Source organism: Bufo gargarizans, unplaced genomic scaffold (genome assembly GCF_014858855.1).
Source record: "Bufo gargarizans isolate SCDJY-AF-19 unplaced genomic scaffold, ASM1485885v1 original_scaffold_1345_pilon, whole genome shotgun sequence".
In the NCBI taxonomy this organism is placed as follows: Eukaryota; Metazoa; Chordata; class Amphibia; order Anura; family Bufonidae; genus Bufo; species Bufo gargarizans.
The window spans coordinates 222,375-249,900 of NW_025334318.1; the positions used below are offsets into that span (position 1 = coordinate 222,375).

At 47.4% G+C, this 27,526-nt stretch overlaps 1 protein-coding gene across 1 annotated transcript in view; it reads right to left on the bottom strand.

Moving 5' to 3' along the window:
• MYO1H (myosin IH) overlaps positions 1 to 27,526 on the bottom strand; it is a 157,396-nt gene that overhangs the window by 45,726 nt on the left and 84,144 nt on the right. The window contains exon 19 of the mRNA XM_044273928.1: positions 25,144 to 25,257. Coding sequence (XP_044129863.1) covers positions 25,144 to 25,257 — 114 coding nt within the window. The remainder of the gene's footprint in view (positions 1 to 25,143; positions 25,258 to 27,526) is intronic.

The following is a 27,526-nucleotide window of genomic DNA, read 5'->3' on the forward strand; positions in this document are numbered from 1 at the left end:
TTATGTCAGCCATAAGCCCCCATGTCAGCCATCAGCCACTTATGTCAACCATCAGCCCCCCATGTCAGTCATAAGACCCTTATGTCAGCCATCAGCCCTTATGTCAGCAATAAGCCCCCCATGTCATCCATAAGCCCCCTATGTCAGCCATCAGCCCCCCATGTCAGCCTTCAGCCCATGTCAGCCATCAGCCCCTTATGTCAGCCATATGTCAGCCCCCAGCCCTAATGTCAGCCATAAGCCCCCATGTCAGCCATCAGCCCCCCATGTCAGCCATAAGACCCTTATGTCAGCCATCAGCCATATGTTAGCCCCCAGCCCCTATGTCAGCTATAAGCCCCCATGTCAGCCCCCAGCGCTTATGTCAGCCATCAGCCCCTTATGTCAGCCATCAGCCATATGTCAGCCCCATGTCAGCCCCCAGGTCAGCCATCAGCCCTTATGTCAGCGCAAAAGAAAACACAAAAACACACCTCTCCTTCTCCTGGTCACCATCGCGATCCTCTTCATCCTGCTGTCTGCTGTGTATCGCGGCACACAGTGTGAGGTCACAGAGTGACCTCACGCTGTGTGCAGCCCTGCACAGCCGATAGCCGAGCCGAGGACCAGGAAGCGGTGAGTACAGATCCTTCACCGCTTCCTGGTCCTCCTGTACTAATGAAGCGCTTCCATAATGGAAGCGCTTCATTACCACCACATTAAAAACGGCCCTGATCACCGCGGTCCGGCAAACAATCTTCCATGGCCTGGTCCTTGGCCGCGGCCAGGCGGTTGGGGACCGCTGCCCTAAATAATGGTAAAGGAAGATAAGGAAAAGGCAGGGTTACTAAATGGGTTTTTAGCTCTGTATATACAAAAGAAGAGAAAGGAGCTGATATCTGTGGTGCTTGGGCTGTTAGTACATCCAGTAATATACTCAATTGTCTAAATGTAGAAATGGTCCAAGATAAGTTAAATAACGTAAATGTGAACAAGACTCCGGGTCCAGATGGATTACACCCAAGAGTGCTTAAAGAGCTCAGTTCATTCATTGCTGTGCCCCTGTTTATGATTTTTAAAGATACTCTAGGTACTGGTACAGTGCCAAGTGATTGGCGTAAGGCAAATGTGGTGCCCATATTAAAAAAAGGATCTAGACTAGGACCTTCACAAGTAATTATAGACCAGTTAGTTTAACTTCCGTTGTGGGAAAAATGTTTGAAGGACTCTTGAGGGACTATATACAGGAATATGTGACTGTAAATAATATTATAAGTGATAACCAACATGAGTTTACCATGGGACAGAAGTTGTCAGACTAACCTGATTTGTTTTTATGAGGAGGTGAGTAGTAGCCTGGGCAGAGGGGTGGCTGTGGATGTAGTGTTTCTGGATTTTGCAAAGGCTTTTGATACTGTCCCTCATAGGCATTTAATAGGTAAAGTAAGGTCTATGGGCTTGGAATGTATAGCTTGTAATTGGATAAAAAACTGGCTAAAGGACTGTATCCACAGAGTTGTGGTCAATGATTGCTATTCAGAATTGTCTTGAGTTATAAGTGGTGTGTACCCCAAGGTTCAGTGCTGTGCCCTCTATTATTTAATTTACTTATTAATGATATAGATGATGGGATTAATAGCACCATTTCTATTTTTGCAGATGACACCAAGCTATGTAGTACTGTACAGTCTATGGAAGATGTCTATAAGCTACAAGCTGACTTGAACACTCTGAGTGATTGCGCATCAACTTGGCAAATGAGGTTCAATGTGGATAAATGTAAAGCCATGCATTTTGGTAGTAATAATCTCTGTGCTTCATATGTCCTAGGTTGAAACACTGGGAGAGTTACTTACAGAGAAGGATTTGGGTGTCCTTGTAGATGGTAGATTAAATAACAGCATACAATGTCAATCAGCTGCTTCTAAGGCCACCAGGATATTGTCATGCATTAAACGAGGCATGGACTCATTGGGCAGGGATGTAATATTACCACTTTACAAAGCATTGGTGCAGCCTCATCTGGAATATGCAGTTCAGTTCTGGGCACCAGTCCAAAGAAAGGACGCACTACAGCTGGAAAAAGTAAAGAGGAGAGCTGCTAAATTGATAAGGGGCATGGAGGGTCTTAGTTATAAAAAATGATTAAAATAATTGAATTTATTTAGTCTTGAGAAGAGACGTCTAAGGGGGGACATGATTAACCTATACAAATATATACAGTTGCAAGAAAAAGTATGTGAACCCTTTGGAATGATATGGATTTCTGCACAAATTGGTCATAAAATGTGATATGATCTTCATCTAAGTCACAACAATAGACAATCACAGTCTGCTTAACTAATAACACACAAATAATTCAATGTTACCATGTTTTTATTGAACACACCATTTAAAAATTCACAGTGCAGGTGGAAAAAGTATGTGAACCCCTAGACTAACGACATCTCCAAGAGCTAATTGGAGTGAGGTGTCAACCAACTGGAGTCCAATCAATGAGGTGAGATTGGAGGTGTTGGTTACAGCTGCCTTGCCCTATAAAAAACACACACCAGTTATGGGTTTGCTTTTCACAAGAAGCATTGCCTGATGTTAATGATGCCTCACACAAAAGAGCTCTCAGAAGACCTATAATAAAGAATTGTTGACTTAGGGCTCTTTCACACTTGCGTTCTTTTCTTCCGGCATAGAGTTCCATCGTCGGGGCTCTATGCCGGAAGAATCCTGATCAGAATTATCCCCATGCATTCTGAATGGAGAGAAATCCATTTGAAGACGGATCCGTCTTCAAATGCTTTCAGTTCACTTGCGTTTTTCCGGATCCGGCGTGAAATTCCGGCAAGTGGAGTACACGCCGGATCCGGACAATGCAAGTGTGAAAGAGGCCTTACATAAAGCTGGAAAGGGTTATAAAAGTATCTCCAAAAGCCTTGCTGTTCATCAGATCACGGTAAGACAAATTGTCTATAAATGGAGAAAGTTCAGCACTGCTGCTACTCTCCCTAGGAGTGGCCGTCCTGTAAAGATGACTGCAAGAGCACAGCGCAGACTGCTCAATGAGGTGAAGAAGAATCCTAGCGTGTCAGCTAAAGACTTACAAAAGTCTCTGGCATATGCTAACATCCCTGTTAGTGAATCTACGATACGTAAAACACTAAACGAGAATGGATTTCATGGGAGGATACCACAGAGGAAGACACTGCTGTCCAAAAAATACATTGTTGCACGTTTACAGTTTGCACAAGAGCACCTGGATGTTCCACAGCAGTACTGGCAAAATATTCTGTGGACAGATGAAACCAAAGTTGAGTTGTTTGGAAGAAACACACAACACTATGTGTGGAAAAAAAGAGGCACAGCACACCAACATCAAAACTTCATCCCAACTGTGAAGTATGGTGGTGGGGGCATCATGGTTTGAGGCTGCTTTGCTGCGTCAGGGCCTGGACGGATTGCTATCATCGAAGGAAAAATGAATTCCCAAGTTTATCAAGACATTTTGCAGGAGAACTTAAGGCCATCTGTCCACCAGCTGAAGCTTAACAGAAGATGGGTGTTGCAACAGGACAACGACCCAAAGCATAGAAGTAAATCAACAACAGAATGGCTTAAACAGAAGAAAATACGCCTTCTGGAGTGGCCCAGTCAGAGTCCTGACCTCAACCGGAATGAGATGCTGTGGCATGACCTCAAGAAAACGATTCACACCAGACATCCCAAGAATATTGCTGAACTGAAACAGTTCTGTAAAGAGGAATGGTATAGAATTATTCCTGACCGTTGTGCACGTCTGATCTGCAACTACAGGAAACGTTTGGTTGAAGTTATTGCTGTCAACGGAGATTCAACCAGTTATTAAATCCAAGGGTTCGCATACTTTTTCCACCTGCACTGTTAATGTTTACATGGTGTGTTCAATAAAAACATGGTAACATTTATGGTTCAATCATTATTTTATTAAAGCGTACAAATGCAAAACGCACATATATATCCAATATGTATACATGCACACTACAAAGGTCATAAACTGTTCACATAAATAGGTCTGAGGCAGTGGTACATACTAAGGTTAGCGTTACAGAACCCTTATTGCACATAACAAGCCCGTGAGGGCTTCCGGACATGAATCCAAGAGCACACACCGCATATGTTCTCCAAATTTCAGACCCGTAACCACATAGGACAGGGAGAGACATCACAAGACACAACAGACCAAGACAAGACATAAACAGAAGGAGGAAGGGAAGGAGAAGTATAGAATAGAGAGGTTCTGCTTAGTATAGTATTCAAGAGCCGTTACCCGGTAAAACACCCGTCGTCAGCCAGTCATGAAACGATGTGGAGGAGCGAAACTGGTTCCATGGGTCCCAAGTCCCCCAGAAGGCCGAAGCAGATCCCGAATCTACAGCGCCTAACTCATCCATACGGACTAGTGAGTCCAGAGCAACATGGTAACATTTAATTCTTTGTGTTTTATTAGTTGAAGCAGACTGTGATTATCTATTGTTGTGACTTAGATGAAGATCAGATCACATTTTATGACCAATTTGTGCAGAAATCCATATCATTCCAAAGGGTTCACATACTTTTTCTTGCAACACAAGAAAACACATTGGTAGCCAGTGGGCCCCCCTCCTCCCTCCCCTGTAGTTAACTCGTTGGTAGCCAGCTCCCCCCCCCCTCCCTCCCCTGTAGTTAACTCGTTGGTAGCCAGTGGGCCCCCCCTCCTTCCCCTGTAGTTAACTCATTGGTGGCCAGCCCCCCTCCCTCCCCTGTAGTTAACTCATTTGTAGCCAGTGGGCCCCCCCCTCCCTCCCCTGTAGTTAACTCGTTGGTGGCCAGCCCCCCTCCCTCCCCTGTAGTTAACTCATTGGTAGCCAGTGGGCCCCCCCCCTCCCTCCCCTGTAGTTAACTCGTTGGTGGCCAGTGGGCCCTCTCCCCTCCCTCCCCCTCCTAATTAAAATCTCCCCCCCTATTATTGGTGGCAGTGGAGAGTACCGATCGGAGTCCCAGTTTAATCGCTGGGGCTCCGATCGGTAACCATGGCAACCGGGACGCTACTGCCGCTTGAGGTGGGCTAAAGCACATTTGGACAAGCCAGCTTCATTTTGGAATAAGGTGCTGTGGACTGATGAAACTAAAATTGAGTTATTTGGCCATAACAAGGGGCGTTATGCATGGAGGAAAAAGAACACAGCATTCCAAGAAAAACCCCTGCTACCTACAGTAAAATATGGTGGTGGTTCCATCATGCTGTGGGGCTGTGTGGCCAGTGCAGGGACTGGGAATCTTGTCAAAGTTGAGGGATGCATGGATTCCACTCAGTATCAGCAGATTCTGAAGACCAATGTCCAGGAATCAGTGACAAAGCTGAAGCTGCGTCGAGGCTGGATCTTTCAACAAGACAACGACCCTAAACAGTTCTCAAAATCTACTAAGGCATTTATGCAGAGGAACAAGTACAACGTTCTGGAATGGCCATCTCAGTCCCCAGACCTGAATATAATTCAAAATCTGTGGTGTGACTTAAAGAGAGCTGTCCATGCTCGGAAGCCATCAAACCTGAATGAACTAAAGATGTTTTGTAAAGAGGAATGGTCCAAAATACCTTCAATCAGAATCCAGACTCTTATTGGAACCTACAGGAAGTGTTTAGAGGCTGTAATGTCTGCAAAAGGAGGATCTACTAAATATTGATTTCATTTCTTTTTTGTGGTGCCCAAATTTATGCACCTGCCTAATTTTGTTTAAACAATTATAGCACACTTTCTGTAAATCCAATAAACTTCATTTCACTTCTCAAATATCACTGTGTGTGTCTCCTATATGATATATTTAACTGACATTTTTTATCGTAACAACCAACGATTTATACAGGAAAATCATGACGATTAACAAGGTTGCCCAAACTTTCGCATCCCACTATATATATATATATATATATATATATATATATATACAGTACAGACCAAAAGTTTGGACACACCTTCTCATTCAAAGAGTTTTCTTTATTTTCATGACTATGAAGATTGTAGATTCACACTGAAGGCATCAAAACTATGAATTAACACATGTGGAATTATATACATAACAAAAAAAAGTGTGAAACAACTGAAAATATGTCAAATTCTAGGTTCTTCAAAGTAGCCACCTTTTGCTTTGATTACTGCTTTGCACATTGGCATTCTCTTGATAAGCTTCAAGAGGTAGTCACCTGAAACGGTTTTCACTTCACAGGTGTGCCCTGTCAGGTTTAATAAGCAGGATTTCTTGCCTTATAAATGGTGTTGGGACTATCAGTTGCATTGTGGAGAAGTCAGGTGGATACACAGCTGATAGTCCTACTGAATAGACTGTTAGAATTTGTATTATAGCAAGAGTGGCCATCATTACTTTAAGAAATTAAGGTCAGTCAGTCCGAAAAATTGGGAAAACTTTGAAAGTGTCCCCAAGTGCAGTCACAAAAACCATCAAGCTCTACAAAGAAACTGGCTCACATGCGGACCACCCCAGGAAAGGAAGACCAAGAGTCACCTCTGCTGCGGAGGATAAGTTCATCCGAGTCACCAGCCTCAGAAATCGCAGGTTTACCAGCAGCTCAGATTAGAGACCAGGTCAATGCCACACAGAGTTCTAGCAGCAGACACATCTCTAGAACAACTGTTAAGAGGAGACTGTGTGAATCAGGCCTTCATGGTAGAATATCTGCTAGGAAACCACTGCTAAGGACAGGCAACAAGCAGAAGAGACTTGTTTGGGCTAAAGAACACAAGGAATGGACATTCGACCAGTGGAAATCTGTCATGGTCTTACCTCCTTGCTGTTCCCTTCGTTTGACATGTGCTGGCGGCCATCTTGGTTTCTGGGTTTTCTTGTAGCCTCCCACCCTGCGGCTCCTCCTTCCCACTGGGAGGAGCTGGATGCCCAGCTCATATATATAGGAGGTCTGTGGCTTCAGTTCCTTGCTTGGTCCTCCTGTGTTCACATGCTTCCAAGACTGCTGCTGCTTCTGGTTCCTGATCCTGGCCTCGTCTGACTACCCCGTTGGTTCCTGATTCCGGCTTCGTCTGACTACCCCGTTGGTTCCTGATTCCGGCTTCGTCTGACTACCCCGTTGGTTCCTGTTCCTGGCTTCGTCTGACTACCCTTCTGGTTCCTGACCTCTGTCTCCGCAAGACCCTGCTTCGGTTTAGCCATCCGTTCGGACTTTGCTTACGGCTTGCTCTTCAATAAAACCTTCTTATTTTCCACTTATCTCTTGTTGTACGTCTGGTTCATGGTTCCTTGACATTAGGACCAAGCCATGAATTCTGACGGTACAGGGCCATCCTCGCTACCTACGCTGGTTGCCAGACTTGATCAGCAGGATCACCTGTTGGTTCGGTTCGCTGTGGCGTTGCAAACCCTGCTTGAACGCACGGCTCATTTAGCTTCCGTTGCCGATGGGTCGGTTGTCGCTCCTGGGCCCGCTCCTACTGCCGCTCCGGTTGTTGCGCCAGAGTCTACCCTGACACCTGTTGCTGCGCCTGTGGTGTTTCAGGGTATGACCGGTTCTGCCCCCCTTCCACAGCGCTTTGGGGGAGAGCCAACTCAGTGCCGAGGTTTCCTTAACCAGGTGGGCATTTACTTCGAGTTGCTGCCACATGCCTTTCCTACTGAGAGATCAAGGGTGGGCTTCTTGATCTCGCTGCTCTCGGACAAGGCCTTGGCCTGGGCCAGCCCTTTATGGGAGAACAACAATCCGGTGGTTGCCGAGTTTTCCGGTTTTGTTGCTTCTCTTCGGAAGGTATTCGATGTGCCGGCTCGTGCTGCCTCTGCTGCGAAGCTCCTTATGTCCATCAGACAGGGTTCACGATCCGTAGCTGAATACGCCATTGAGTTTCGTACCCTGGCAGCAGAGGTGGGCTGGAATAATGAGGCTCTGGTCGCTGCTTTCTCTCATGGTCTCTCGGATGCCTTGAAGGATGAGGTTGCAGCTAAGGACCTACCAGTGGAGCTCGAGTCTCTTATTTCTTTCCTGATTTTGATTGACACCAGACTCAGGGAGAGACCTTCCTTTAAGGAGAGCCTGCGGAGGTCTCCTAACAGATTGGCGCCTACGTTTGCTGTCCCACCCGTGCCTCCCTCTCCTCCCACGCCTCCTGGGGATGACTTGTCTGGGGGTGAACCCATGCAGCGGGGGTTTGCTCGCCTGTCTGAGGGGGAGAGGGTACTCCGGAGACGCGAGGGCCGATGCATGTACTGTGGTCTCGGTGGGCATTTTCGGTTGGCATGTCCGAACCGTCCGGGAGAACGCTCGCACCTGAGGTCCTGTCGGGGGCAGATCTTGGGTGGAGTCTCCTCGTCCCCGGTTTCCCGTGTTGACAAACCACTGATCACGGTTGTCCTTTCCTGGGTCGGGGGCTCGGTGACGACCCAGGCGTTGGTGGACTCTGGTGCTGGTGGTTTGTTCATTGATAGAGTGTTCGTTGCCGCCAATTCCATTCCTCTGCAGCCTCGAGGTTCCCCACTGGCTCTTGAGGCGATAGACGGCAGACCCCTTCTGCCGCCACACGTGACTCATGAGACCCTTCCAGTGGGGATAGCCATTGGTGCCGTTCACAGAGAGTCGGTCTGTCTCCAGGTTATTTCGTCTCCACACTACTCGGTGGTCTTGGGGTACCCCTGGCTCCAGAAGCATAATCCGACTTTCGATTGGAGATCGGTCGAGATCCTCTCGTGGTCACCGCAGTGTGGGGCTAGTTGCATCCAGGGGCCTGTCAAGTTGCTGTGTACTTCCTCGGACTCTCTGTTGCCTCCTGAATACGAAGAGTACCGGGATGTATTCGATAAGGTGCGCGCGGTTGCTCTACCTCCGCACCGCCCATACGATTGTGCCATAGAGTTACAATCCGGTGCCGTTCCTCCTCGTGGCAAAGTCTATCCACTGTCGGTAGCGGAGAATGAGGCCATGGAGGAGTACGTGAGGGAGGCGCTTTCACGCGGACACATTCGCAAATCCTCGTCCCCGGCAGGGGCTGGATTTTTCTTTGTGAAAAAGAAGGGCGGCGAGTTGAGGCCGTGCATCGATTACAGGGGTCTCAATCGCATCACGATCAAGAACGCTTACCCGATACCCTTGATTTCCGAGCTGTTTGATCGCCTCAAAGGGGCCACGGTCTTTACCAAACTCGACCTGAGGGCGGCATATAACCTGGTAAGGATCAAGGCGGGCGATGAGTGGAAGACCGCGTTTAACACCAGGACCGGTCATTATGAATCCTTGGTTATGCCCTTTGGGTTGTGCAATGCGCCCGCAGTCTTCCAGGAATTCATCAACGATGTTTTCCGTGACCTGTTGCAGCAGTGTGTGGTGGTCTATTTGGATGACATCTTGGTATATTCTGCATCCATGGAGGCCCACATTCTGGATGTCAGACGAGTGTTGCAACGCTTACGAGAGAACAAGCTGTTCGGTAAGCTTGAGAAATGCGAATTTCACCGATCCCAGGTAACCTTCTTAGGTTACATCATTTCCGCTGAGGGGTTCTCCATGGATCCTGAGAAGGTTTCGGCTGTCTTACAGTGGCCCCAGCCCAGTGGGCTTCGTGCCCTGCAGCGCTTTTTGGGCTTCGCCAATTATTATCGGAAGTTCATCAGGGACTTTTCCATGCTAGCCAAGCCTCTCACGGATCTGACCAGGAAGGGCAGTAATCCTCAGGTCTGGCCGCTCGAGGCCATCCGAGCTTTTGAGGCTCTAAAGTCCGCCTTTGTGTCGGCTCCGATTCTGTCGCATCCCAACCCTGGGTTGCCTTTTGTCCTCGAGGTGGACGCGTCTGAGACGGGAGTAGGCGCCCTCCTGTCTCAGCGTAGAACACCAGAGGGTCCTCTGCTTCCTTGTGGGTTTTACTCCCGGAAACTGTCTTCCGCGGAGTGCAACTATCAGATTGGTGACAGGGAGTTATTGGCCATCGTGCAGGCCCTTAAAGAATGGAGGCACTTGCTCGAGGGCTCGGTGGTTCCGGTTCTCATCCTGACGGACCACAAGAATCTGACCTACCTCTCTGAGGCCAAGAGATTGACACCACGTCAGGCCAGATGGGCTCTGTTCTTGTCACGTTTTAATTACGTGGTCTCCTACCTACCCGGCTCCAAGAACATCAGAGCGGATGCCTTATCACGGCAGTACTCCGAGCTGTCCGGGGAGGAGTCGATTCCGACTACGGTCATACCCCCGAATCAGATCCTGGCCGCTATTCGCACCAGCCTGACTTCTCCTCTGGGTGAGCAGATTTTGGCGGCTCAATCTGGTGCTCCCTCTGGGAGACCCAATGGCAGATGTTTTGTGCCTGAGGAGTTGCGCACTCGGTTGTTGCGAACCTACCATAACTCCAAGGCCGCGGGGCACCCTGGAAAGAATCAGCTGTCCTGGGCGGTTTCACGTCTGTTCTGGTGGCCTTCTCTACGTTCCGACATCGCCGCATATGTAGCGGCATGCTCCGTTTGTGCCCAGAGTAAGTCCCCTCGGTACCTTCCGTTGGGCCTTTTGCAACCCATAGCCACCGGGGAGCGTCCATGGTCACACCTGGGGATGGATTTCATTGTGGACCTCCCTGCATCCCGAGGCCATACGGTCATTCTCATGATTGTGGATCGGTTTTCCAAAATGTGCCACTGTGTTCCTCTCAAGAAGTTACCCTCTGCACAAGAGTTGGCCTCGATTTTTGCCAGGGAGGTCTTCCGGTTGCACGGTTTGCCCAAGGAGATTGTGTCGGATCGGGGGAGTCAGTTTGTGTCCAGGTTCTGGCGCGCCTTTTGCTCCCAGTTGGGGATTCATCTCTCTTTCTCCTCGGCCTACCACCCTCAGTCCAATGGGGCCGCAGAACGATCCAATCAGGCCTTGGAGCAATTCCTTCGTTGCTATGTCTCCGATCACCAAGACAATTGGGTTGACCTCCTGCCTTGGGCTGAGTTTGCCAGGAACACGGCGGTGAACTCTTCCTCTGGGACGTCTCCCTTCATGGCCAATTATGGGTTCCAACCTGCCGTGTTACCGGAGGTATTCTCTCCCCAGGATATTCCGGCTGTGGAGGATCACCTTTCCGTCCTACGTGCTTCTTGGGTACAGATCCAGAGGTCCCTTGAGGTCTCTGCGCAGCGCCAGAAACTCCAGGCTGATCGCAGACGAGCGCCCGCTCCTTCCTACCAGGTCGGAGACCGCGTATGGTTGTCCACCCGCAACCTCAACCTTCGAGTGCCCACTCCCAAGCTGGCGCCTCGCTTTGTTGGTCCCTTCCGAGTGCTTCGCAGGGTAAACCCGGTAGCCTATGCCCTTGCGCTTCCTCCTGGCATGCGGATCTCCAACGTGTTTCATGTCTCCCTGTTGAAGCCACTGGTGTGTAATCGTTTCACTTCCTCGATTCCTCGGCCTCGTCCGGTCCAAGTGGGCAATCGTGAGGAGTATGAGGTGAGCAATATCCTGGACTCACGCCTGGTCCGCGGCCGGGTGCAGTTTTTGGTCCATTGGCGTGGTTATGGTCCAGAGGAGCGTTCCTGGGTTCCCTCCGCAGATGTCCATGCTCCTGTCTTGCTCCGAGCCTTCCACGCACGCTTCCCTCAGAAACCGTTCCTTACTCCGCGGAGGAGGGGCCCTTGAGGGGGAGGTACTGTCATGGTCTTACCTCCTTGCTGTTCCCTTCGTTTGACATGTGCTGGCGGCCATCTTGGTTTCTGGGTTTTCTTGTAGCCTCCCACCCTGCGGCTCCTCCTTCCCACTGGGAGGAGCTGGATGCCCAGCTCATATATATAGGAGGTCTGTGGCTTCAGTTCCTTGCTTGGTCCTCCTGTGTTCACATGCTTCCAAGACTGCTGCTGCTTCTGGTTCCTGATCCTGGCCTCGTCTGACTACCCCGTTGGTTCCTGATTCCGGCTTCGTCTGACTACCCCGTTGGTTCCTGATTCCGGCTTCGTCTGACTACCCCGTTGGTTCCTGTTCCTGGCTTCGTCTGACTACCCTTCTGGTTCCTGACCTCTGTCTCCGCAAGACCCTGCTTCGGTTTAGCCATCCGTTCGGACTTTGCTTACGGCTTGCTCTTCAATAAAACCTTCTTATTTTCCACTTATCTCTTGTTGTACGTCTGGTTCATGGTTCCTTGACAAAATCTGGGCTTTGGTCTGATGAGTCCAAATTTGAGATCTTTGGTTCCAACCACCATGTCTTTGTGCGATGCAGAAAAGGTGAACGGATGGACTCTACATGCCTGGTTCCCACCGTGAAGCATGGAGGAGGAGGTGTGATGCTGTGGGGGTGCTTTGCTGGTGACACTGTTGGGGATTTATTCAAAATTGAAGGCATACTGAACCAGCATGGCTACCACTGCATCTTGCAGCGGCATGCTATTCCATCCGGTTTGCGTTTAGTTGGACCATCATTTATTTTTCAACAGGACAATGACCCTAAACACACCTCCAGGCTGTGTAAGGGCTATTTGACCATGAAGGAGAGTGATGGGGTGCTGCGCCAGATGACCTGGCCTCCACAGTCACAGGACCTGAACCCAATCGAGATGGTTTGGGGTGAGCTGGACCGCAGAGTGAAGGCAAAAGGGCCAACAAGTGCTAAGCATCTCTGGGAACTCCTTCAAGACTGTTGGAAGACCATTTCAGGTGACTACCTCTTGAAGCTCATCAAGAGAATGCCAAGAGTGTGCAAAGCAGTAATCAAAGCAAAAGGTGGCTACTTTGAAGAACCTAGAATATGACATATTTTCTGTTGTTTCACACTTTTTTGTTATGTATATATTTCCACATGTGTTAATTCATAGTTTTGATGACTTCAGTGTGAATCTACAATTTTCATAGTCATGAAAATAAAGAAAATTCTTTGAATGAGAAGGTGTTTCCAAACTTTTGGTCTGTACTGTATATATATGTTGTGGAGATTCGCTCTGGTAGTTAGGACTAGCGGATGCAGTATAGAGGCAAAGTACACAGTTCTTAAATCAAACAGCGGTGTTTATTCACACATTGGTGTATAACAAAATGCAGATAAGGTGTATCACAAAACGCAGGTGGCTTGGCGTTTACACACAAGGAAAGTCCATAAACAGTAAAAGTCACCTTTTCTCTTGGGTGTTAAATTTACACCCTGTTAGCAGTTCAGCCTCATCAAGTCTATAGGCAGCCTGTTCGCCTTTAGAGGGCCTAAGTCCTCCAGCCTGGCTCAAATCTCAAAACCCAGCACAGCCCTCAGTTCACAGCACACAGACTCCTGAGCTCCACTGTCAGAGGGAGGTAAATCCACCACACCTGGCAGTGCTGGCTGGTTTTTGTCAATTGTCTTTTTATTGAAAGCATCAAAGAAAAAGCACGACATACAATGATGTATAAGTCAAGGTCGATACATACAATCATGATTGCAATTGACAGGTGCATAGACATTATACTTAAGACATATGAAAGGTGCACTTTTCCATATCTAGGTCAGCAAATATCGGCAATTGACAATCAAAGTGTAACCTGAGATAGGTAAAGTCAACATGAACCTATAGGGAGGGGGGGGGGTTAAGGGGAGCGGGGAAGGGGGAGGGAGGGGGGTACAAAATGTCCTTAGAACTGGACAGATACGGTCTCAGGCTGTTGAGATACATTTAATGATTCCAAGGAAAGGAAGACGGTTGGCTTCTTCCGTTCTCACTAATGTGTCTGACACTACTACGGGACTTTCATAGGGTTGTGGTCAGTCAACAGTCGCTAAGATGCTGAGGTACCATTCGCCCGCCTATAGGCAACCCAGGGGGCCCATAACTTCTTGTTTTTCTCATGTGTTCTAAGTTCCCATCCCGCTAGCTCCTCCATACGGTGTATATGGTCCAGTTTGTTTAACCACTGAGAGATTGTGGGGGGATCTACACTCAGCCACTTTTGGGGGATAAGTAAACGTGCAGCCTGGATCAGGTGTGTAGGAAGCTTGTTCTTTGACGGCGATAGGTCCTTTGTTGGGAGCCATAAAAGAACCAGTTGAGGGGATAATGGCAGGTTAATGTTTAGAATTTCATTAATGATCTGGGAGACGTTATCCCAATATCCTCTTATTTTAGGGCAGGACCAGAAAATGTGAAGAAGAGTGCCACCTTCCTCCCCACATCTCCAACACTTGTCGTGGTCACTCAGGCCACTAAGAAATAGTTGTTTGGGGGTAAGGTACCACTGCGTGAGAACCTTATATGAATGCTCTTGGATCTTCACACAGCGGGAGAAGCCATGCGAGTGCGCGTGCATGCAGAGAATATCCGTCTCTGAGAAAGTAGTCTGAAGGTCATTGGCCCAGGTGTGAACATACTGTGGGGTTATGCGGCGTTGGGGTGAGGTCAAGGCCATATATATGTTGGATATCAATTTGCGCTGAGGGGAGGGGGGGGGTTGCTAACTTCTCAAACCATGTCGAGTTCAATACACATGGTTTCTGGGCAAGTAGCTGTTTCCCAGCAGCTTTTATAGATATTAGATCTAGAAAGTTAGCTGCCTTCCAAACCAGGCTGAGTGGGTGTTGCTCCGACAGGGTGCCGTTTACTTTCCCTATAAATTCGGCTGTGGAGAAACCTCTTAATCTGTGCCAAATCTGTGAAACCTGAGTACCTGGAGGTTGGATAGTGTGTGGTATGAGGTCTGCTGGCATCGCACCGGGAGGGTTCTGTAGGAGCCCGTAAGCCTTGTTGAGCTGTTTAATGACCAGACTGGTGCCCTTTAGGAGCACATGGGAATGAAGTGATGCATTTGATTGACCCCATAACGCTGCTTTCTGCTGTTGGGTAAGCTGTACAAGTTCCAGTTCCGTGCCCAATGTGTGATAGGCAGGGGAGTGGAGCTGCAACCACCTCTTCAGGTGTATAGCCCTATAATATGTAGGTTTTTATGCCTAGCAAAACCCAGCCTGGAACATGGGAGTAGTCACCCACCCAGCACTTTGACTACTCCCAGTAAGAGCCGTCCCGGATCAGCTATAACAGCCATGCCAAATCTCAAGGTGTCAATTAGCAATAGCTGCTGCTGACACATAAAATAGCGGCTCTTACTTCACCGAGGCTAGAAACCTCGGTGACACATACCTTCCATCCACGATAATTCCAGGTACCTTCTTACATACCCCCCTTTTGTTCAACCCTGAGGGGGTGAACATCTGCCATACAGTATACCTGGGACAGGGCATCCGTGTTTCCCTGCAACCAGCCTGCCCTGTGTTCCACGGAGAATTTAAAGTTCTGTAAGCACAGGAACCACCTGGTCACTCAGGCATTTCTCTCTTTAGCCTGGCTCATCCACTTGAGAGGGGAGTGGTCAGTCACCAGGCGGAACTTTCTCTCCAACAAATAGTAGCGGAGAGACTCGAGTGCCCACTTGATAGCCAGTAACGTCCAGGTAAGCCGAAGAGTACCAATGATGTGGTCGCAGCACAATGTCCATTAGCCTTTGGAACATGGCGGGGGCGCCATGCAGACCAAAGGGTAACGCTTTATACTGGTACAATCCCTCCGGTGTGATGAAGGCCATTATCTTATTGGCAGCCTCCGTTTAAGGGTACCTGACAGTACCCTTTGGTGAGGTCCAAAACAGAAAAATACTGGGCTTCTCCTAACCTCTCAATCAGCTCGTCTACCCGTGGCATGAGATACCTCATTTAATTTTCAAAAATCTTTACAAAACCGCAATGTCCAGTCCGGTTTGGGTATCAGTACTATAGGGCTGGCCCACTCACTTCTAGACTCCTCGATTACGTCTAGTTGCAGCATTAGTTGTACTTCCTCAGAGATGGCCTGTCGTCGAGCCTCGGGTACCCGATATGGTTTCAACCAGATTTTGGCCTGAGGCTCAGTGACAATGTCATGCTGGATTATGGAAGTGCATCCAGGGAGGTCTGAGAACACATCCATGTTCCTGCTGACGAACTCCCTGGCCTCCTGAGTCTGTTTAGAGGAGAGGCTGTCAGCAATCTTCACTGTTGCAACCGCTTCCCTTACATCAGACTTAGGGACCAGAACCTCTCCGCCTAGAAAACTCGGCTGCGGGCTATCGTCAGTACTGGTCTCCCTATCCTTCCTAGGTTTGAGTAAATTCACATAGTACACCTGCTCCAGCTTCCGCCTCCCTGGCTGGTATACCTGTGGTTTACTTCTCCAACCTTTTCGAGTACCTCGATCTCCCGAGTTAAAGATCCGGACCCGAGCCTGCCGATTATACACCCAACTTTGAGCTCTCTGAGCTGCCTCCATATGTTCCTTTACCAGCGGCAACAGAGTTTCCATACATTCCTGCATCAGGGTGACGTATTCAACAACACTTTTATATGGTGTGGGTTGTTCCTCCCATGCCTCTTTGGCTATGTCCAACAGACCACGTGGATGTCTGCCATATAGTAGTTCGAAGGACGAGAACCCAGTAGAGGCCTGGAGCACTTCTCACACTGTGAACTTAAGATGGGGCAGAAGGAGGTCCCAGTCCTTTCCATCCTTAGCTACTACTCGTTTTAATATAGTTTTTAACGTTTGATTAAACCTTTCTACTAGGACGTCAGTTTGCCGGTGATAGACGGATGTCCGTATCTGTTTGATATTTAGCAACTTACAGAGCTCCTGCATGATCTTGGACATAAAAGGAATCTCCTGGTCAGTCAGAACCTCTTTAGGTATCCCCACTCGGGAAAACATCTCCATGAACTCTTTTGCAATGAGTTTGGCCGATGTATGTCGCAGTGGCACCGCCTCCGGGTACCGAGTGGCGTAGTCCAGGATGACCTAGATGTGTTGGCGCCCCCTAGTGGACTTCGGTACTGGGCCTATGAGATTCATAGCAATTCTCTCAAATGGTACCTCAATAATCGGGAGGGGCACTAAGGGACTGCGGAACGGGTGCAGGGGGCTAGTGGTTTGGCAGGTCAGGCAAGACTTACAAGTCATCCACCTGTCTAAAGACACTGGGCCAGTAAAACCATTGTAGTATCTGGTCCTGTGTCTTCTGCAGTCCCAGATGACCCCCGAGAACATGTTGGTGGGCTAACTCTAACACGAGTTTTCGATAGGCCCTGGACACCACCAACTGCTCAACGGTTTAACCTGCAGCTGGTTTACCCAATATAGCATATTCTGGTGGACCACAAAACGGGGAAACATCAACTCGGCCCCAGGTTGTTGGGGTACACCATCAAGTATTACCACATTCTCCCAGGCCCGGGAAAGGGTTGGGTCTTGGCATTGGGCTGTACCGAAATTCTCCCCGAAGACGTTGAGGTCTGCCAACCCAGGACCCGGTGGCAACTCCTCCACATCTCCCACCATTACCCTAAGCGGGGTTGTCTCCCCCTCTTCCACTGAAGTGGCACTCACCCTTACTGCTGGCCCTTCGGCCTCAGGTTCCCAGGGTTCTGGCTGTCCCCCTGAACAAGGACAATCTCCTGGGTTTATTCCTGTCTCAGGGGTATCCTTAACTCTCACAACTGGCCATAGGGCAGGGAAACCTGGAAAGTCTCTCCTTATTATGAGTTCATAGTAGAGATTTGTGGTGACTGCCACTTTGTGGGTCCACCTACCGGCCACCGTGGTTAGAGACACCAGCACGGTGGGGTAGTCTTTCAGGTCTCCATGAATGCACATCACCCCATCTTTCCGGCCAGTATACTCAGCGGACCGCACCGGGTAGCCCTTACCAGGGTCACCAAGCTCCCTGAGTCCAGCAGTGCCTCTACTTGAGTGTCTCCCACTTCCACCTGTCACAAGCGGTCTAGAGCCTCCAGGGTACCTGTGGCACACAGTTTCCTAGCATATAGTGATTGTCGGTAACCACAATTAGTGTCCATGGGCTCAACCCGATGAGGACACCGAGCCCTGGTGTGGCCAGCTTCCTGGCACCGCCAGCAGATTAACTGGGTCCGGCCCATAGGGGGAACCTCCCGGAGGGTTTCATTGGCTCATACTGGTGGGCCTGGGGTGGGGAGTTCTGGAGTTTGCCTGCGCTCCTCCCAAAAGAACCCCCCTTGAGATTCTTTGTGGCCTCATAGCATTCCACCAGGTCCACCAGTTTCAGGGCATTTCCAGGAGATACCTGGCCGATCCAGTGCTGGAGAGGGGGTGGCAGCGCCCTCCAGAATTGTCAGCCAATAGTCTATCCAGCATAGCCGTGGGACTCAGCAAATCAGGCTGTAGCCACTTTTGCAAAAGGTGGAGTAAGTCATAATACTGGGGTCTCGTGGGCTCAGCCGGCTTAAACCCCCACTGATGTACCCGCTGGGCTCGGACCAACACTTTCACCCCCAGTCTTTACAAAATCTCACATTTTACCTTCGGGTAGTCGGCCGCTTGATCATCCGGTAAGTCAAAATACACCCGCTGGGACTCTGATGCCAGGAAAGGAGGGACGACCTCAGCCCACTGGTCTCAGGGCAGCTTTTTCCTGGTGGCCACTTTCTCGTACATCGTCAGGTAGGTTTCGATGTCGTCTGCGGGTGTCATCTTAGGGATCACTGCACAGGCTGCTTTGCAGGCATCATGGACGCTTGGGGTTGCTCCTGCTGTCTGCAAAGCAATCACGTGTTGTAGCAGCAACTGGTTGGTCTCTTGCTGCTGCTGCTGCTTATTAGCCTTGTGTTGGTGCAGGTTGGTCTCTCGCTGCTGCAAATTAGCCTCCATGAGGACCTTCACAACTGCCTCCATTTTGTCGTGGGGCACGGGTTGAAATACAGCTGGTTTGATATACAACATACAACTGTGCCCAAAAATGCAAACCCAAAAATATATCAGCGTTCACGCCAGCCTCAATGCGCAAATGCACACATCCTCCACCAATTGTGGGGACTCGCTCTGGTAGTTAGGACTAGCAGATGCAGTATTGAGGCAAATTACACAGTTCTTGAATCAAACAGTGGTGTTTATTCACACATTGGTGTATAACAAAATGCAGATAAGGTGTATCACAAAACGCAGGTGACTTGGTGTTTGTTCACACACAACGAAAGTCCATAAACAATAAAAGTCACCTTTTCTCCTGGGTGTTAATTCACACCCTGTTAGGAGTTATAGGCGGCCTGTTCGCCTTTAGAGGGGCCTGAGTCCTCCAGCCCGGATCAAACCTCAAATTCCAGCACAGCCCTCAGTTCACAGCACACAGACTCCTGAGCTCCACTGTAAGAGGGAGGTAAATCCACCACACCTGGCAGTGCCGGCTGGTTTTTATGCCTAGCAAAACCCGACCTGGAACATGGGGAGTAGTCACCAACCCAGCACTTTGACTACTCCCAGTAAGAGCCTTCCCGGATCAGCTATGACAGCCATGCTAAATCTCAAGGTGTCAATTAGCAATAGCTGCTGCTGACACATAAAATACAGGCTCTTACTTCACCGAGGCCAGTAACCTCGGTGACACATACCTTCCATCCTGATTCCAGGTACCTTCTTACAATATATACAGTATGTATCTTCCAATATTGCTAATTATTATTGCAGGAAAAGTCTGAAGAAGCAGACAGAAGTCGTTCTCCCCTGATGGCCTCACATGGGGCCTGATTCCAGTTTTTGTGGTCTCTCTTGGTAGTTACTGTCGCATATTTTGGACCTTCTCTTCCAGAAGAAGTGTCTTCTTTTTCATCACACAGGTTGCATTTCATGGTGTGGAAGATGAAAAGGACAACCTGTTATACCTAGGTTTTCACTGAGGTTGTTAACACTATGTTAGCTGCCTGAAGACCCAGGATGTTTTTGTATGATTTTTTTTTTAACAAAACATCACTCATGATGCAATTCACCATCAAGACACACAGTTGCAAAGCAAGGTTTCTAACACCATCTTGTCATGTATTTTCTTCAGAGCCTTAAAGAATCTCAGTACAGCATTCATTGCCTGCACCTTCTTGTGGCTGTCTATAGTGTGCAAAGGGGGAGGGGGGGTCCACCATGGGAGCCAGCTGTCCGAGTGGGTGCCGGATGCAATGAGCGCTTCCATCAACACAGATGGAAGGGCTCATTGCTAGAGCGGTCAGCTACTTGCGTTTATTCCCTCCTCCAGCCCTGCAGGCACAGATCGCGCTGATGGATTGTGTAGCAGGAGCCCGGGAATCTGCCTGTGCACTCCTTCCGCACAGTGATGCCGCGCGATCTGTGCCTGCATGGGAGTGCTGAATGCGATGGGATCATCAGGAACAGGACAAAGTTAATAGTTAGTGTTTTTTATTGACGGGCACAGAGACAGAATAACTACTGTGAAGGGGACACAGAGAGGGCATTACTACTGTGAAGGGGCATAACAGCTGTTATAGGGGCACAGAGAGGGCATAACTACTGTGAGGGGGCACAGAGAGGCCATAATTACTCTGAAAACGGCATAGAGAGGGCATAACTACTGTCAGGGGGGCAGAATGAGGGCATAACTACTCTGAAGGGGGCACAGAGAGGGCATATCTACTGTGAGAGGGGCACAATGAGGGCATAACTTCTGTGAGGGGGCACAGAGAGGGCATTACTACTGTGAAGGGGGCACAATGATGGCATAACTACTCTGAAGGGGGCACAGAGAGAGAGTTCTTCCACTTAAAAATCATGGAGGGGTCTGATATTCACATTGTAGGTGCATTCCCACTCTGAGATACAGAATAAAAAAAAATCAGGAGATCACATTGTATGATTTTTAAAGTATTTATTTGTCTTGCACTGCTGAACATAAGTATTTAAACATCTGAGAAACAGCAAGAATTCTGTCTCTCAAAGATCTTTTACTGTGCCTACTCCACTCGTTAATCTAACTTAGTAGCACCTGTCTCAGCTCTCTAAAGACACCTGTCCACCCCACAGTCAGTCAGACGCCAACTACTACCATGGGCAAGATCAAAGAGCTGTCAAAAGACACTATAGACAAAATTGTGGACCACCACAAGGCTCGAAAGTGCTACGGGGCAATTGCCAAGCAGCTTGGTGAAAATAGATCAACTGTTGGAGCAATTATTAGAAAATGGAAGAGGCTAAAGACGACTGTCAGTCTTCCTCGGACTGGGGCTCCATGCAAGATCTCACCTCGTGGGGTATCACTGATGATAAGCATGGGGGTGGTAACATCATGCTTTGGGGGTACTTTTCTGTGAAGGGGACAGGACGACTGCACTGTGTTAAGAAGAGGTTGAATGGGGCCATTTATTGTGAGATTTTGAGCAACAACCTCCTTCCTTCAGTCAGAGCATTGAAGATGGGTCGTGGCTGGGTCTTCCAACATGACAACGACCCGAAGCACACAGCCAGGATAACCATGGAGTGGCACCGTAAGAAGCATATCAAGGTTCTGTAGTGGCCTAGCGAGTCTCCACACCTAAATCCAATAAAACATTTTTGGAGGGAGCTGAAACTCCGTGTTGCTCAGCGACAGCCCCGAAACTGGACATCTAGAGGAGATCTGTGTGGAGGAGTGGGCCAAAATCCCTGTTGCAGTGTATGCAAACCTGTCAAGAACTACGGGAAACGTTTCACCTCTGTAATTGCAAACAAAGGCTTCTGTACCAGGTGTTCAAATACTTATGTTCAGCAGTGCAAGACAAATAAATTCTTTAAAAATCATACAATGTGATTCCTAATATATATTTTTTTATTCTGTCTCTCAGAGTGGGAATGCACTTACAATGTGAATTTCAGACCCCTCCATGATTTCTAAGGCCCCTTTCACACGGGCGAGAACTCTGCATGGGTGCAATGAGTGAGGTGAACGCATTGCCCCCACACTGAATCCGGACCCATTCACTTCAATGGGGCTGTGCAGATGAGCGGTGATTTTCACGCAACACTTGTGCGTTGCGTTAAAATTGCAGCATATTCTATATTCTGCGTTTTTCACGTAACGCAGGCCCCATAGAAATGAATGGGGCTGCGTGAAAATCGCATAGCAAGCAAGTGCGGATGCAATGCGATTTTCACGTATAGTTGCTAGGAAATGATGTTAGTAAATTGATTAAAGTCAATTTACTGTATTATTTTCCCTTATAACATGGTTATAAAGGAGAATAATAGCATTCTTAATACAGAATGCTTAGTCCCGGGTGCATTGACGTCAGCGCAGGTCCTGCTGAATGAAGATAGAAGATCCTTCTATCTTCATTTAGCAGGACCTGCGCTGGCGTCACCACGCTTACCACATGGTGAGCGCGATTACGTCATCAAAGGTCCTTTTGCAGGTCCTCAAAAAAGAAGAAAGAAGACGATGCCGGCTGCGCGATCAAGTGTATGAGGTGAGTTTATTTTTTATTATTTTTTAACCCCTCAAGCAACATTTTACTAAGCATTCTGTATTAAGAATGCTATTATTTCCCCTTATAACCATGTCATAAGGGAAAATAATAACATCTACACAACACCGAACCCAAACCCGAACTTCAGTGAAGAAGTTCGGGTCTGGGTACCACATTCAGTTTTTTATCACGTGCGTGCAAAACGCATTGCACCCACGTGATAAAACTGAACAACACAACGCATTCGCAGTCAAAACTGACTGAAATTGTGTGCGCACTCGCGCCGGTTTCCAGCAATGCACCTGGACACATCCGGAGCAAATCCGGGACGCCCGTCTGAAAGAGGCCTAAGTGGGAGAACTTGCAAAATCGCAGGGTGTTCAAATACTTCTGTTCCTCACTGTATATCCGAAAAACAGATATCTTCAGAAAATCTGAGGCCTTATTTTCATCAACATCAAGGATCCAATAATGGTCAGAGAGAAGGTAATGCCACTAGAACTGTGAACCAGGGGATCTATTGAGACGTGCTACCGGTTTTATCAGTCACTTTACCTGCTCCCCTGCCACCTCCTGAACTGATTTGGGGCACATACCACTTGAACAAATTTGCAATGCGGCCACATGGTCAAAATTACAGGCTGGACATTCTCACTGCCTCTATTTATCATAGAATATTTGTATAAATTCTTCTCTCCCACTCACACTTTGCAAGTCACATTTCTGCCTTTGCTGACGTAGAATGTCCAGGAAAACAAAAAAGTATTTACCTGAAATTTACACTAGCTCCTTCTACCTGCTCAGCTTTATAGGGACCATGGTGATTGATTAATTGATTGATTGATCATTATGGTTTATTAACCTGTCTACCTAGGGGCCATTTGTGAAATTTTGTTTTCTTTGCATCATATTCCAACCCAGTAACTGTTTTATATTTACATATATGGAGCTGTTGTTTTTATTGATACCATTTTGGAATATGTATGACTTTTTGATCAATTTTTATTAATTTATTTGGGGGAACTAAAGTGATAAAAAAAAACAGCAATTTAGCCATTAGCCATTAGACTGTATGGCATAAATATATTTATATATTTAATAGTACAGGCATTTTGGGATGTAGCGAAACTCGTGATCTTTATTATTTTTATTGTTTATTTAGAAATGAGGAAAGGCGGTGGTTTACAATTTTTATGTTTATTTTTTATATTTTTTTAAACTTTTCTATACACTTATTTTAAGTCCCCCTAGGGGACTTTAACATGCTACAGGCAGGACTTGATAGGAACTTCATTGTGGCAGGCTTCGCAGCCTTCAGAAGGCCCAAGGGTACTATAGCAACCAACAGCTCTCTCAATTTCAGCACAAGGGAGCTGTTCGGTCCCTGAGAGCACAGTGCCCCTGGGAAAAGACCACTCAGATGCCGTAGATGCAATTGACCATAGAATCTGAGGGATTAAATGCTGTGATCAGTATTATCACCAATCACAGACTTTACCGCCTTGTGTCTGCTGTGTAAAACAGCACGCACCCGGTGGCTATGGTACCCACTCTGCTCCTGAGGGGGCACCACCTTTAAAGCCCCGTGTTGCATCGCACATGTAGGGCGCAAGTTGTCAAGTGTTTAAATGGGTTATCCTTGCCATAGGTCATCAATATCTGATTGGTGGAAGTCCGACTTCTGGCATCCCCAGCAATCAGCTATTTGAAGAGGCCAGTGACATCATGTTCATCTGTCACAAGGCCTAGGTTTGTTGTTTTCTCTTCAAGTATATCGACCTGGGCTGCAATACCAAGCACAGACACTATACAATGGAGCACCCCAGCTTCTTTAAACAGCTAAAGAGGTGTCAGGCCTCTCCTGGGTATATTCCATCAATATTAAATTACTAATAATAGTTATAATAAATATTTATAGGAAAGATGAAAATAATAGGGAATGTTACAATAACACTATGGGGGAGATTTATCAAAACTGGTGTAAAGGAAAAAAACAATCAGATTCCACTTTTTCAGAGCGCCTTTGGAAATTGAAAGGTGAAATCTGAATGGTTGGTATGGGCATAAATCTCCCCTAATGACTAATATTAATATACAAATTTCAATATTTTAGCAATGATTTATAAAACTGGTGTTCCATTTCCCCCTCTTCTTGTTATCCTACAGACAGTAGAAGAGGGGTGTGAGGCAGTGACAGGAGTCATTTATGATGGGAGATATGTGTCACCCAGAATGCTGCAAAAAGCATTCTACAAGAGGTTTTGTTTGCATCGGGAATGTGTCACCAAGGTGCCCGGCCTTGGTGGAGTAAAGGCCCCTAGATTGTCCACTAAGGTAGTTGGTGGACACTATGATAGATAGCATAGCTGGTTCCAGCTAGTCCTGGTCGGGCTTTTACTGGAAACAGGCAATGTGCTGTGTGGGTGCCTGTTCCCCATGCTCCAGTCCGGGACTTGGGGCATGCTAATGTCCAGGGATTCTATTTAATCCTGCTGCTGGACTTAGGTGTGTCTCAGTCTGGAGAAGAAAGTAGACAGTGTGAGGTAACACTGTTAGTGTGTGCTGTGTTTGTTGGACCTGGCTGTGATCCGTATTTATCGGCTGTACGTATTTGGCAAGCCTAAATAAAGAAGACTTTGATGAACTTTGTGGTGTCCCTGCCTCTGTACACTGGTCAAGTGAGTACTGTTCCTTACAGGGGGTATAAGAGTGGAATAAGATATAACTGCAGGATCAGACTACATAGGGTTTGTTTACATTTTGTAACCATGGAGCTGTGTTCCCAAAACTGCTTACTTTTGTATCCTGCATGCATTAATTAAAGCCATACGTAACAAAACATTGCAAAAGTGTACATTTTTTTGATTGGTAATGTTCTTCTTTTTAATTAGGTAAACCCATGCAAGGTTGCTTAAAATTGTCTTTGTTAAAATTACCTTCCAAGCTTGTATTCATTCGGTTGGTAACCATTATACTTCACCAACCTCTCAACGCCTTCTCGTGCAGGACCAGCCCAGTTTGGCCATGTTTCTGGACACAATGATTTATATCTATATTGCAAACAGAAAATCAGGTTATTTTTTTACGAGTATGCACAATTAATTTAGTAAAATGTACCAATATGTGATAAAGGTTCAGGAGACAGTAAAGTGGCATTCATGCAGTATTTTATCGTGTCGTCTTAATGTGTAAATGTAGGTACCTTGACCTTCTCATATATCCTTAAAAAGAGTCATAATGCAGGTTTTATATGATCACTTTAATACTGTAATGAACGTATCCTTTAACTTCTCAAGGATTATTGTATGTTCTCTACTCAATTAAGTAAGTTACTCTATATGGTGGATTGACAGCAAGTTTTAGTGGCCTCCTTGAATTTCTGACATTGGCTATTTTGGTCTCAGAGAAAGCCACAAGATTTAACCTATTTCTGTCTTCCTCCCTTTGTGTTTCATGGGTGTTGGGCTTCTGGTTACATGCCTCAAATTGTGGGATTCATATATACAATCTGATTTGATAATATTCAACTCAATAGTGGTAGTCTGTAGTGATAAAACCATTCCAGGATTTCAAAAATGGTTTCTAAACCTAGTTTTAATTTCCTATGGTGGTAGGTTTGTCATACTCTTTGAGTGCTTGTACACGGCACGGTCTTGCTGAGGTATCCTCATGCAGATTACCACTAAAGCCTCAATCACACGTCAGTGTCTGTTCAGTGATTTCCTTCAGTGATTGTGAGCCAAAACCAGCAGTCGAGCCTCCACAGACATAAGGTATAAGGCCTCTTTCACACGGGCGTCATGTTTTTTGCCCGGATAAGAGGCGGGTGCGTTGCGGGAAAATGCACGATTTTTCCGCGCGAGTGCAAAACATTGTCATGCGTTTTGCACTCGCGTGAGAAAAATCGCGCATGTTTGGTACCCAGACCCGAACTTCTTCACAGAAGTTCGGGCTTGGGATTGATGTTCTGAAGATTGTATTATTTTCCCTTATAACATGGTTATAAGGGAAAATAATAGCATTCTGACTACAGAATACATAGTATAATAGTGCTGGAAGGGTTAAAAATAATAAAAAAGTTAACTCACCTTCTCCTCTTGTTAGCGTAGATCCCGGTCTGTTCTTTAGCTGTGGACTGAATGACCTGTGGTGACGTCAGATCACATGCTCCAATCACATGGTCCATCACCGTGGTGATGGAGCATGTGATCTGACGTCATCAAAGGTCCTTTAGCCACAGCTAAAGAACAGACCGGGATCTACGCTAACAAGTGAAGAAGGTGAGTTAACTTTTTTATTATTTTTAACCCTTCCAGCACTATTATACTAAGCATTCTGTATTCAGAATGCTATTATTTTCCCTTATAACCATGTTATAAGGGAAAATAATACAGTGAATAGACTGTCACCTAGAACCCATGCGTGAAAATCGCACCGCATCCGCACTTGCTTGCGGATGCATGCGATTTTCACGCAACCCCATTCATTTCTATAGGGCCTGCGTTACGTGAAAAACGCACAAAGAGGAGCATGCTGCGATTTTCACGCAACGCACAAGTGATGCGTGAAAATCACTGCTCGTGTGCACAGCCCCATAGAAATGAATGGGTCAGGATTCAGTGCGGGTGCAGTGCGTTCACCGCACGCATCGCACCCGCACGGAAAACTCGCCCGTGTGAAAGGGGCCTAAGGGAAAGATCTGCACCTGGTTTGGGCTCAAAATCAATAACTCATTGGAAATTACTGACCCAACACTGACGTGTGAATGAGGCTTAATTGGGAGGGTGCACTTGTACTTGCCATTTGAACCAGTAGATGAGCTTTACTAATCAAAATGTAGCACAATTCTGGAGTAATTTGTGCCCAAAAACTTGCGTACATGCTTTGCTGACACTTTTTTTGGGCCTGTCCAAAAAGGTAGTGTGGCTTGGAGGGAAAGAGGCGTAGCTCGTGGTGTGACAATGTGCCCCCAAAAATTCTGGCATAAAGTAAGCCAACTAATTGGTGTTGTAAAGTTAGTGTAATGACCGGCGTCACACACAGGGAGGAAAACAGGGAAAGCCCTGCCCAAGGGAGAGGGAAAGGTGGTGACCCCTAACTCACCTTGCGGCTGGCACCTGACTGCCCTGACGTCCCTAGACGGGTTCCTCACCCGTGCGGCGATCACGTGCCTAAACCCTGGCTTTCCCTGAAATGAGCCCTAGATAGTGAACGGGCCGGTGGGATCGCTAGTCCGCACCACTGCACTAAGAGGGAAACACCAGGGAGAGGACAGACAAATACAAACGAACACAAACACCCAGGTGGGCGACCACAGCA